The sequence below is a fragment of the Salmo trutta genome, chromosome 18, assembly GCF_901001165.1.
Source record: "Salmo trutta chromosome 18, fSalTru1.1, whole genome shotgun sequence".
NCBI classification, from domain to species: domain Eukaryota; kingdom Metazoa; phylum Chordata; class Actinopteri; order Salmoniformes; family Salmonidae; genus Salmo; species Salmo trutta.
The window spans coordinates 28,133,113-28,145,387 of NC_042974.1; the positions used below are offsets into that span (position 1 = coordinate 28,133,113).

Below are 12,275 nucleotides of genomic sequence, written 5' to 3' on the forward strand. Positions count from 1 at the left end.
ATCCTATATTGGCAGAAAGCTTAAATTATTGTTAATCTAACTGCACTGTCCAATTTACAGTAGCTACTACAGTGAAAGAATACCATGCTATTGTTTGAGGAGAGTGCACAGCTTTGAACATGAAGTTATTAATAAACAAATTAGGCACATTTGGGCAGTCTTGATACAACATTTTTGACAGAAATACAATGGTTCATTTGATCAGTCTAAAACTTTGCACATACACTGCTGCCATCTAGTGGCCAAAATCTAAACTGCACCGGGGCTGGAATAATACATTTTTCGCCTTTCTCTTGCATTTCAAAGATGATGGTACAAAAACATACAATAGAACGGTTGTTTTTTTCTTTGTATTATCTTTTACCAGATCTATTGTGTTATATTCTCCTACATTCCTTTCACATTTCCACAAAATTGAAAGTGTTTCCTTTAAATAGTACCAAGAATATGCATATCCTTGCTTAGATTTGGGTATGTCATTTTTGGCGAACATTTTTAAAAAGGGGCGGATCCTTAAGAGCCATGTGTGTGAGGTGTATACATTTGTTTCAAAGTAGATTTGTTTAAGACTACCAAGAAACACTCTGTGTGACCCGGATGTAGCCCACTGCAGTAAAAGGTTAAAGGGATACTTCACCCAAATTACAAAATTACATATTGGTTTCCTTTCCCTGTAAGTAGTTGGGGGCAAGGTATGGCAGCAATCCATGCTTTGGTTTAGTTTCCCTGGCACTGTTTCCAAATGCTAATGCTAACAATACCATGTACGTCATAGTACCGATATTAGCCAAATCATCTTTAAATGAATTTGTTGAGCTACATAATCAATTTTAGATACTTTAAAAGGATTTGGACACAATGCGCGAAAAATTCTACAATAGGTATCATGAATTGCATAGGATTTGTGCCAAAAATTCTAAAATGTTAGCATTGAATACACTGTCAGGGAAACTAAACCAAAGGATGGTTGCTGTCCAATATCCCTTTTTCATATCTATCATTGGAAACACATGTAACATTACAACCACTGTTGATGGACAGGACATGCACTTTACACTACAGTACTGCATATACAGGTATACAGCTCTAATAACATAATAACACAGAGATCAGTAATGATCGGTGCTCTCCCTCCTGGCCTGTCCCGTCTGGGCGACCTCTCTGTTGGTGGACTATTGATCCCTAGCCCCAGCTAGCCATAACGGCTGTCACCTCTCCCCCCAGGGAGGTTGGCAAAACAAGGCCCCGTCAGCTCTCTGCGTGTAAAACTAGTGCCACCTGCTGATGATACAGTGAACACTCACTCTGTCTTCATTTCTCTCTCAGCTCATAATTTACCCTGGGGTCCCTAGCTGCTTGGCTGCAGCCAAGAACACCAAATGAAGTCTTTGATCCCATGGACACGCGGCAGGGAGGGACCCCACTACTAGAGCTCCACCTGGATGCAGACAAGGACAGTAAAACGACGTTGTTATGGAGAAGAAGAAAAAAGTTTCCTTTCTTTTCGTTTTCAACAGTAAGAATCTAGTGCAGAATAGCTTACAGTGTTGAAGCGTCTTACTGTATTGTGCTGCACTGTACTGTTTATGATCATGGTAGTCTGTCTATTTTAACGGGCTACAGAGGTCTGCCTCTCCTCATACATAAGGGTGGAATTTCAGGTGTCCCCAGGTCCTGCTGCTACCAAAGAGTTACACGGCCATCCACGTTAAGCACCTTAAGGAGCACCGTAAATCCTACTATAGCGAACAAGTCTGTCCCAAACACTGGGAAAGATAACAGCAGCAGCAGCACACATTCCAATGTCAACTCTTAAATGTTAGTGGGACACTGACACCGTCACCTCTCTCCGAGGTCGACGTGAGTAAGGTCTTTAATCAGGTCAACACCCCGCAAGGCTGCGGTGCCCGACGGTATTCCAGGGCGCATTCTCGGCGCATGCTCAGGACATCTGGCAGGCATATTCATATTTAAACCTCACCTTGTCCCAATCCGTAATCCCCACATGTTTTAAGATGACCGCCATCATTCCTGTCCCCAAGAACTCTTAAGGCTTCATGCCACAATGACTACGGCCCTGTAGCACTCACATCTGTCATCACGAAGAGCTTTGAGTTGTGGCATGAAACTCCATCATCCCAGACACCCTAGACCCGCCCCAATTTGCATACCGCCCCAACAGATCCATAGATGACGCAATGTCAATTGCTCTCCACACTGCGCTCGCCCACCTAGAGAAGATACTTAATACCGATGTGAGAATGCTGTTCATTGACTACAGCTCAGCGTTCGACACCATTGTCCCCTCCAAGCTCGTCACCAAGCTTAGGACCCTGGGACTGAACACCTCCCTCTGCAACTGGACCCTGGATCCTGCCACGCTGACCCACAGGGTTGTGTGCTTAGTGCCCTCTTGTACTCCCTGTTCACCCAAGACTGCGTGGCCACCCACGAATCCAACACCAGATTGCTGATGACACGACGGTGGGAGGCCTGATCACCGGCGACGATGAGACAGCCTAGAGGGAGGAGGTCAGTGACCTGTCAGTGTGGTGCAGGACCAACAACCTCTCCCTCAACGTCCATAAGACCAAGGAGCTGATAATGGATTACAGGAAAACAGAACAGCTTGTATCCCCAAGCCATAAGACCGCTAAATAGCTAACTAAATAGATAACAAAATGGCTACACGGACTATCTGAGTTGACCGTTGTATTTAATTTTGAATTTTTGCAATGTCTCTATGCACGCTCACAAGACCCTACACACTCACACACACTGACATACAAACACTCACTTCATAATTTGCTCACACACACATAATGTGCACATATATTTATACTGACTCTACATGCACACCCACTCACATACAATCATCATATACTCTGTTGCTACTTTTTTAATCATATATCCTGACGCCTAGTCACCTTACCCCTATACATATCGACTTCTATCACTCCAGTGGCTCCCGAGTTGCGCAGCGGTCTAAGGCACTGTATCTCAATGCTAGAGGTGTCACTACAGATCTTGGTTTGATTCCAGGCTGTATCACAACCGGCCGTGATTGGGAGTCCTATAGGGTGGCTCACAATTGGCCAAGCGTCGTGCGGGTTAGGGTTTGGCCGGGGTAGGCCGTCATTGTAAATAAGAATTTGTTCTTAACTGACTTGCCTAGTTAAATTTGCACATTGTAAATATGGTACTGGAATGGACTGACCATGTATATAGCATACTTTCTTATTTCTTATTTTTATATCTTGTGTGTTTTTGTTCTACCTTATGCTATTTATAGTATTACATTGTTATTGATTACTGCATTGTTGGGTTTAGAGCATGAAAGAAAGGCATTTCACTGTACTTTTGCACCTGACATTAAACATTTGAGTTACATGGGAGTTACATCACTTTCACTACCACTCAAATATTGGAACATCCGTCGCCGTGGCAGCAGATGTATGATAAACCTAAAAACAATACAGTTTCAACTCAAACACTAACTCATCCATGACCTAAACAACAATGTATCGTCATAACTAGGGTTTCAAAATTCTGGGAACTTTCAATAAATTCTTTGGTTTAAATTTGGAATCGTCCAACCAGGGAATTTATTGAAAGTTCCCGGAATGTTGCAACCCTAGTCATAACAGCATTCATCTCCCCACTATCTATTTAAAAACGGATTACTCATATGGGTCAGTGTGAGGGTCTGTGTGTGATTCTGAGGCATAGAGACAAAGATAACTAGAGGGAAAAGTCTCTCCTATGCAGATATATTTGACTGATTCCCTATATCCTCTGGTCAACAACCCTTTACACTCCTTTAAAACCCATCCAATCTCTCTCTCCACCCTAACATCCCTTTCCTGCACTCCGCCAGTCAGAGGAAGAGAGACAGAGGTGAGGTGATAAGAACATAAGAAATGGGCCGCTTCCTCACTGGCCCGGCTGGAGTATGTGTGTGTATGCTCGCGTGTGTGTGTGTATTGGTGAAGGTGGTGGTGTTTGGGGTGGGGGGGGTCCTAACGGCACCTCCAGCCTGCGGGCCTGAGGGAGGGAGAGAACCACAGCCACAGGCTCATTGTTCCAGGCCCTGCAACCTTTCCATAGGGAACCGGGGGGGGGGGGGGTCCGTGGGAGGCTCATTTCCGAGGATTGTTAGAAGGCTTTGAAAACTTCAGGAGTTGGGTGGCTGGGGTGTGAGTGCATGTGTGTGTGCGAGTATGTGTATGTGAGTGAGGGGAACAGTGGGAGGGGACTGCTAGCCTGGGGAGGAGGAGGGTGACTTTTGAACATGGGGGTGGGGTATTTCCAAAACGCAACTCTTTAAAAACAAATAGCAGCCCCGGAGAGGTCTCAGATACTTTTGGCAGCTAGCTAGTGTGGAGAGATCAGGACCAGGCAGGGAAGCAGACATGACAACTGTGGGGGAACTGATGCTGCTGGTTCTGGGGCTGCTGGTGACAGCTCATTGTGAGGTCAGGGCCAGAGATCCAGAGGTGGAGGAAGAGGACCCAGACCTGCCTCTGGAGAGAGAAGGCTTGGATACCCAGGGGATGGGGGTAGGAGTCCATCCTGAACCTGGGGGGATTGACATTCCCCACCTCAGGACAGGACCCCGTGGCCACGAACCTGATGTGCCTGGATCTGCCCACCACCCTCTGGGGCATGGGCCACATGGACAACCACATCAGGTTGGTCCTGGACTAAACCCCCTGGGTCTGCTGCCCGAGAAGAGTGCTCCCCCACCAGGAGAGGGAGGGAGCTACCCAGCCCGCACTGGGTAAGTGTTTATTCACAGTAGCTAGCCACCTCTCAGCTGACAGACAGCCCGTGCAGACACGTATTTATAGGAGAAGGAAAACACAGGAACAACCACCTGTGGATTGACAAACACACACATGCACTTCGCAGCATGCACATCAAACAGAACATTAAATGTTTGGTCTACCAGCATGTGTGTAATAACAGCTACCACCATAGCTGTGGGAAGCAGGGGTGCTGAGGGTGCTGCAGCAACACCTGAAAAAAATGAATAAAAAAATGTCTGTTTTTCTTCACAAAAGTAGGCAACAACAACAAAAAATCCCAGCACCCCTAAACATCTTCCCGGCGGCTATGGCTACCACCCAGGTTAAGAACGTGGAGCAGCTCACATATACAGTTGAAGTCTGAAGTTTACATACACCTTAGCCAAATACATTTAAACTCACTTTTTCACAATTCCCGACATTTAGTCCTAGTAAAAATTCCCTGTCCTAGGTCAGTTAGGATCACCACTTTATTTTCAGAATGTGAAATGTCAGAATAATAGTAGAGAGAAATATTTACTTCAGCTTTTATTTCTTTCATCACATTCCCAGTGGGTCAGAAGTTTACATACACTCAATTAGTATTTGGTAGCATTGCCTTTAAATTGTTTAACTTGGGTCAAACATTTTGGGTAGCCTTCCACAAGCTTCCCAGAATAAGTTGGGTAAATTTGGGCCCACTCCTCCTGACAGAGCTGGTGTAACTGAGTCAGGTTTGTAGGCTTTGCTCACAAACACTTTTTCAGTTCTGCCCACAAATGTTCTATAGGATTGAGGTCAGAGATTTGTGATGGCCACTCCAATATCTTGACTTTGTTGTCCTTAAGCCTTTTTGCCACAACTTTGGAAGTATGCTTGGGGTCATTGTCCATTTGGAAGACCCATTTGCAACCAAGCTTTAACTTCCTGACTGACGTCTTGAGATGTTGCTTCAATATATCCACATAATTTTCATTCCTCATGATGTCATCTATTTTGTGAAGTGCACCAGTCCTTTCTGCAGCAAAGCACGCCCACAACATGATGCTGCCACCCCCATTCTTCACGGTTGAGATGGTGTTCTTCAGCTTGCAAGCATCCCCCGTTTTCCTCCAAACATAACAATGGTCATTATGGCCAAACAGTTCTATTTTTGTTTCATCAGGCCAGAGGGCATTTCTCTAAAAAGTACGATCTTTGTCCCCATGTGCAGTTGCAAACCGTAGTCTGTCTTTTTTATGGCGGTTTTGGAGCAGTGGCTTCTTCCTTGCTGAGCGGCCTTTCAGGTTATGTTGATATAGGACTCGTTTTACTGTGGATATAGATACTTTTGTACCCGTTTCCTCCAGCATCTTCAAAGGTCCTTTGCTGTTGTTCTGGGATTGATTTGCACCAAAGTACGTTCATCTTTAGGAGACAGAACGCATCTCCTTCCTGAGCAGTATGCTGGCTGCGTGGTCTCATGGTGTTTACACTTGGGTACTATTGTTTGTACAGATGAACGTGGTACCTTCAGGCGTTTGGAAATTGCTCCCAAGGATGAACCAGATTTGTGGAGGTCTACAATTTATTTTCTGAGGTCTTGGCTGATTTATTTTGATTTTCCCATGATGTCAATCAAAGAGGCACTGAGTTTGAAGGTAGGCCTTGAAATACATCCACAGGTACACCTCCAATTGACTCAAATGATGTCAATTAGCCTATCAGAAGCTTCTAAAGCCATGATATAATTTTCTGGAATTTTCCAAGCTGTTTAAAGGCACAGTCAACTTAGTGTATGTAAACTTCTGACCCACTGGAATTGTGATAAAGTGAATTATAAGTGAAATAATCTGTCTGTAAACAATTGTTGGAAAAATGACTCCCAGAGGTGGGACCAAGTCATTGTTTTGCAAGTCACAAGTAAGTCTCAAGTTTTAGCACTCAAGTCCCAAGTCAAGTTCCAATTCAAGACAGGCAAGTCCGAGTCAAGTCTCAAGTCAAGACCGTCAAATATCAAGTCAATTCTCAAGTCCTAAACTTTGAGTTTCGAGTCCTAAACAAGTCATAATGTGCTCTTCACCAAATGTAATACCATTTCATATTTTTAACAAGAGTAAGTTAGTATATTACATTTACGCAAATCATGAATGCTTTTAAAAATATCTATATATTTATTACTTTCCAAATAAACTTTATATTTCCATGGAAATACATGGGTAGCCATAAGAAAGATACCCCCCCAATGGTAATCAACTATCGAGGATCGCTATGGGGCGCAGTAGGCTTGTACACAATCGCCCAACCTTAACGCACGCACGCACGCACACACACACACACACACACACACACACACACACACACACACACACACACACACACACACACACACACACACTCTCTCTCTCTCTCTCTGTGTGGTTACAGTAATCTAACGTTTGTCAATGGTTATAGGAACAGCAGTAACATCAGGCAGGATTTAGACTGCCAACTGCCTAACCAGTTGTAGCTCAATCTTGGGTGCAATGATCATGTTCCCGCACTGACTGACTGTGTGGAGGCTCATTGATTTAACGTTACGTTAGCCTACATGCTATACTTGTAAAGTAATAAAATATATAGCTGTCGGCTATATTAGGCACGACTTACCGTTCTTTGTGGAGTTTCAAATGTTGAACAAAGTTGGAAATTGTTGCGCCTCCGTCTGTAATTTTCTTCCCGCATGTTTTACAAGTTGAAATCTGTTTTTTATTGATACCGCGTCGTCTTTATATCTGAAAGTAAAACATTTGGGTATCATCTTTCCAAGGGCTCCATCTGAATTCACCCGCCGACATTCCTCTGCACTGCCACGCACAACTTTTTCTCAGCTGGCACAATTTGATTGGCTGCTGTCCGATTCAAACTGTAATCCGTTAAATGAACAGTTGATGCGCTGCACACTTTTTTTAATAGCATAATTTTTTATATTTGGGCTTGGGGAGGGTATCAAGTCAGTTCGAGTCATAAGACTCGAGTCCACACCTCTGGTCAAAACTATAGTTTGTTAACAAGAAATTTGTGGAGTGGTTGAAAAACTACATTTTAATGACTCCAACCTAAGTGTTTGTAAAGTTCCGACTCTCATTCTATATGCAGTGCCCCAGAAATATGTATTTTTAATTTATTTTTGGAATTTCCCCCCCTTTTTACTCCTCAATTTCGATCTTGTCTCATTGCTACAATCAGCATGAAGCTTGAGCTGATGGGGTGAACTAAACCAAGGTAAAGTGTTTTAGTAAACTTTTACATGTGCCCTCCTCAGCAGAACTGCTGGGGTTTCACTGCCTTGGTTTGACTGGGCTTCTTGTTAATGTGCTCTCTCCAGTCCCACCTCCCCAAAGTGTCAAAAGTAGGCACACGGTTGTCCTTACCCCAGCCTAACCAATAGCAATTCATCTTAATTGCATAGAAAGCCATAAGAGAGCTATAGGTTTCCTGCAGTTTGAGCTGAGAACCCAGGCTGCCGGCGCAGCCAGATCTTTGCTCCAGAGCTGGGTTACTGGACATGTCATTATTCTAACCCGGATACATACATTTCACCCTAAATTGCAGCGCAGCTAGCCTGATCCGCTGATAATGTGCTCCCTGAGGAGCTAGCTCAAACAGTTAGCGATTAGCCCTCCTTAAGAACAGCCATCTAAACGTTTACTTAACGACATCGTTCACAGAAGACCTTCTTTTTCTTATGCGTCACCATCATTACTGTAATGGAGTTCAGGTTCGGGCCGGACAGCGAGTAGCCTGTGATATCTCTGAGGGCCAGGTTTGATTGGGCCAGGAACCTCTTGTGCTGGAGGAGGCTGGGGGGGGGGGGGGGGGGGGTTCACCCTGTGTGTGAATAACTCTTACCCTGCAACAGTAAAAGTGAACTGTCTTTTGCAAACTCTCAACTCAACCAAGGTTCATGGTTCGACTGGATATGTGAGAGGTATGCATACAGTCCTTCCTCTTCACTGTAAAAAAAATTATCAATGTGCTTCGGCCTTGACGTCTGTAAACACATTGGTTGTTAACAATAATAAAACAAAATCGAGAAATTTCAATGACTGAACACCTCTGACATATGAAGAGCACTGACTGTGCAAAGGAAAAAGTAAACTGTCGATAAACTTGCAGTCCAACAAAGATGTGTTAATAGACGAACAGAGTGGATATGTGAGAGATATTCAGCCACTCAAGGATGACCAAAACGGCTGTAAGGCTGAAACGTCTCTTCTTCTTCTAAACCGTTATTTTTGTAAAACATTTTTACAAACTTCTATTTGTTCGCCAAGAGTGTCCGAATACCTTTAGCATATGAATAACACTGATTTAAAGGTCAGATATCTCCATTTATTTTAGTGCTGAATGGTTTTCAGTTTAGTGTTATTGGCATGTTTTTATCCCCAGTAACAACAGCTCCTGTTGTTTTGGTGAGTATACTGCATGGGTGAGTGCTCAGGGTCTAGGTGATGTGTGTGTGTGTGCGTGTGTGTGTTTGCATGGGCGCGTATGCATGTGTTAGAACCCAGGTGGTGGGTGAGGAATGTGGATATACGAGGGGCGTTGGGATGGATGGTTCACGGCTGACGTGAGGCATTTTGTCTTTGGTACGCATGGGGAGCTCTGAAAGGCCACAGACAGCGAGGGCGTGAACTGCAGACCTGTGTGGACTACTACAATCTAGCTAGCAAACAGAACAGAACTATGCAGAAGCAAAGAGGAGCAGACCCAGACAACAGGCTAAAGAACTCATTACAAGAACCCATGAAAACAGGAAGTATGAGGGAGGGGTAGTTTACTGCTTAAGCTGTTTTCATGAATTCTGCTCAAATATGTAAATGCAACACAGATCATTCTGGTGTGGGATGGATGTTACATCTGTAACGTCAGCGCTAATGGCATAGCTCCGTAGGCATTATTAACAGCCTTTTAACGACAATTATACTTTTCGCAAATGTCTTTCATCAAGCATTCTCATTAAAATCAACATAATAGTAAGAAAAGCTAAAATAAGGAAATCAAGACATGAAAGTGCAGCCCATGTCTAAAGCCTGGCCCTCCTGCTGGGGTCCATCGTGGGGCTCGGAGGCTGTACTGACGACTGTACTGACGACTGTACTGACGACTGTACTGATGACTGTACTGACGACTGTACTGATGACTGTACTGATGACTGTACTGACGACTGTACTGACGACTGTACTGATGACTGTACTGACGACTGTACTGACGACTGTACTGACGACTGTACTGACGACTGTACTGATGACTGTACTGACGACTGTACTGATGACTGTACTGATGACTGACTGTACTGATGACTGTCCTGATGACTGTACTGACGACTGTACTGATGACTGTCCTGATGACTGTACTGATGCCTGTACTGATGACTGTACTGACGACTGTACTGACGACTGTACTGATGACTGTACTGATGACTGTACTGATGACTGTCCTGATTACATGTACCAGCTCCAGCTTCAAGAGCGGAAACATCCGCTCCCTTCCCATCCCTCAGTAGCCCTTCCCGGACCACTCGTAAAAAGGTAATTCCCAACCCATCACCAATGCAGCCGGAATGGCTGTGTGTCTGGAATGGATGTGTGGAAAAGACAGTTCTGCTTGTTGCTGCTATGGTCTCACATCTCTCTAAAACATGTCCTAAAGGAATCAGCTTCGATTCCCAGTGTGCTTGGCCTCGCCGCTCAGCCACTGGCATCGGCACAAAGGCCTTTTGTGTACAGTCGGGTTTCAGAGTCCTTGTCGACCCACTGGCTAACAGGACCCCCATACACATCTGGTTATTTTCTCTTTTCGTTTCTGAATTAACATCATCTGCAGCAGTCAGGGTTCTCTGCAGAATTTACACACTTTGAACACTCTCCGACACAATGTGGCTTTTCTTGAAAGCAAATGTTTTGTAATAATAATGGACACTAGTGCAGCATAAAGGGGATAGTGTTATCCAGGCCAGCTGTACTGTATAAGAAACAAGCAAAGAGGAGTGCTGGCTTTGAAACCCAGCCAAAATAACATTGTAGATCTTCTGTTAATATTAGTTCTTCATTTATCTTGCGAAAGGAGTATCTGGTCTGGTGTTGTTGGTACTATAAAACATATATGATTTAGTTATATGACATGACTCTTCAACCTTCTACAAAGACTTCAGAGCCTCTTAGCTTAGCTTAGTTAGCCCTTTTTGGAAACCTCAGCTTCTCCAACCCAGAGGCCTAATCAACCACCCAGAACGCCATGATTAGACTATGGGAGAGGACAGTGTCGCTGTGTGAACACAGTCTTAGTATCATATCACCATAATAGAGAAACTCACTACCAAAGCTGTATGACAGAGCTGTGTGAAGGTTTGCCCAATGGATTTGCAGTGTGTGTGTGTTTGTGTGTGTGTGTGTGTGTGTGTATATGTCTGTGGGTATGCTGTGTGGTGGAGTGTCTCAGGATGGAGTAGGTTAGCGCTGCGTGAGAGTGTCAGATGCTTCCTTCCTGGTCGGAACCAAAGAGGGGTGATGTTCTGGGAGCTGTAGGCCTACAGGAGGTATGACCACAGCTATTGTGCTCTCCCAGGGATGGCCCTTCATGATTTCACAGCAGACAAGGAGGAAGCGACACCGGGCAGCTCTGACTCAGACCTGCCAAGCTAGTAGCACGGTGGTGGGGTTGAGCATGGAAGGGACAGATTTTGGACATTGACAAATTGAAATTCACATTGACAAATTTGAATTTCCAATGAAAAAGTTCAACTTTGCAAGCAGTCTTTGCAACCCTAATTCCTAGAATGTGAAAGCACATTGCCACTACTGGTGGCTGGTTAGAATCTAGTATCCGCCTTCTTCTCAGCCAGAAAGTGAGTGCACCTTTACCTTTGGAGGACAGAAAGAGCAGACCTCAATGTTCTCACATTGTAAAAGTTTAATATTATTGTTCTATTGTGAAATATCAAAGACGAGATCAAGCGCAGAACACTGTTTGTGACACACTAGAGGCCAAAACAAACTTAAAGTATCAGTGACCCTCTAGTCAATTCACCAGGCATTCCACTCTCTGAGTTTCCATTCACTCATGTTGAACGAGGATATTGCTCAAAATGTTATTTGTTTTTGTATGGGAAGGGACACATTCTCTCCTTGTATTTGCTTTCTTATTTGCTTTCTAATGGCGATCGTCATGTACTGAAAACTTGTTAGACGAGCTTGTTTGTTGTGTTACTGTTTAGTCTGTGTAAGGGTGAACACTGTGGTAGAGCTGGAGGCTGTTAGAGGGTTCAGGAGACCTTGTTCTCTCAGTTTATGAAATATAAACTTAGTGCTGGGTTGTGACACCCCTCCTCCCCACTCTTTAACCAGTAGGAGTTCCCCTCCTAACGGGAGTTGTAGCTTACTGGGCCAAGAGAAAGACAGTCTTGGATCAGAGTGAGAGAAAAGGTGAAACATCTTGTAAAAGTCAACTGTCTCGTTTCTACACATT

At 44.2% G+C, this 12,275-nt stretch overlaps 1 protein-coding gene across 2 annotated transcripts in view; it reads left to right on the forward strand.

The window, feature by feature from the left end:
* Positions 1-4,341: 4,341 nt before the first annotated feature.
* LOC115153127 (multimerin-2) overlaps positions 4,342-12,275 on the forward strand; it is a 28,424-nt gene continuing 20,490 nt past the window's right edge. For both annotated transcript variants that reach the window (XM_029698201.1, XM_029698202.1), the window contains exon 1: positions 4,342-4,780. In XM_029698201.1, coding sequence (XP_029554061.1) covers positions 4,413-4,780 — 368 coding nt within the window. In that variant the 5' untranslated portion in view covers positions 4,342-4,412. The remainder of the gene's footprint in view (positions 4,781-12,275) is intronic.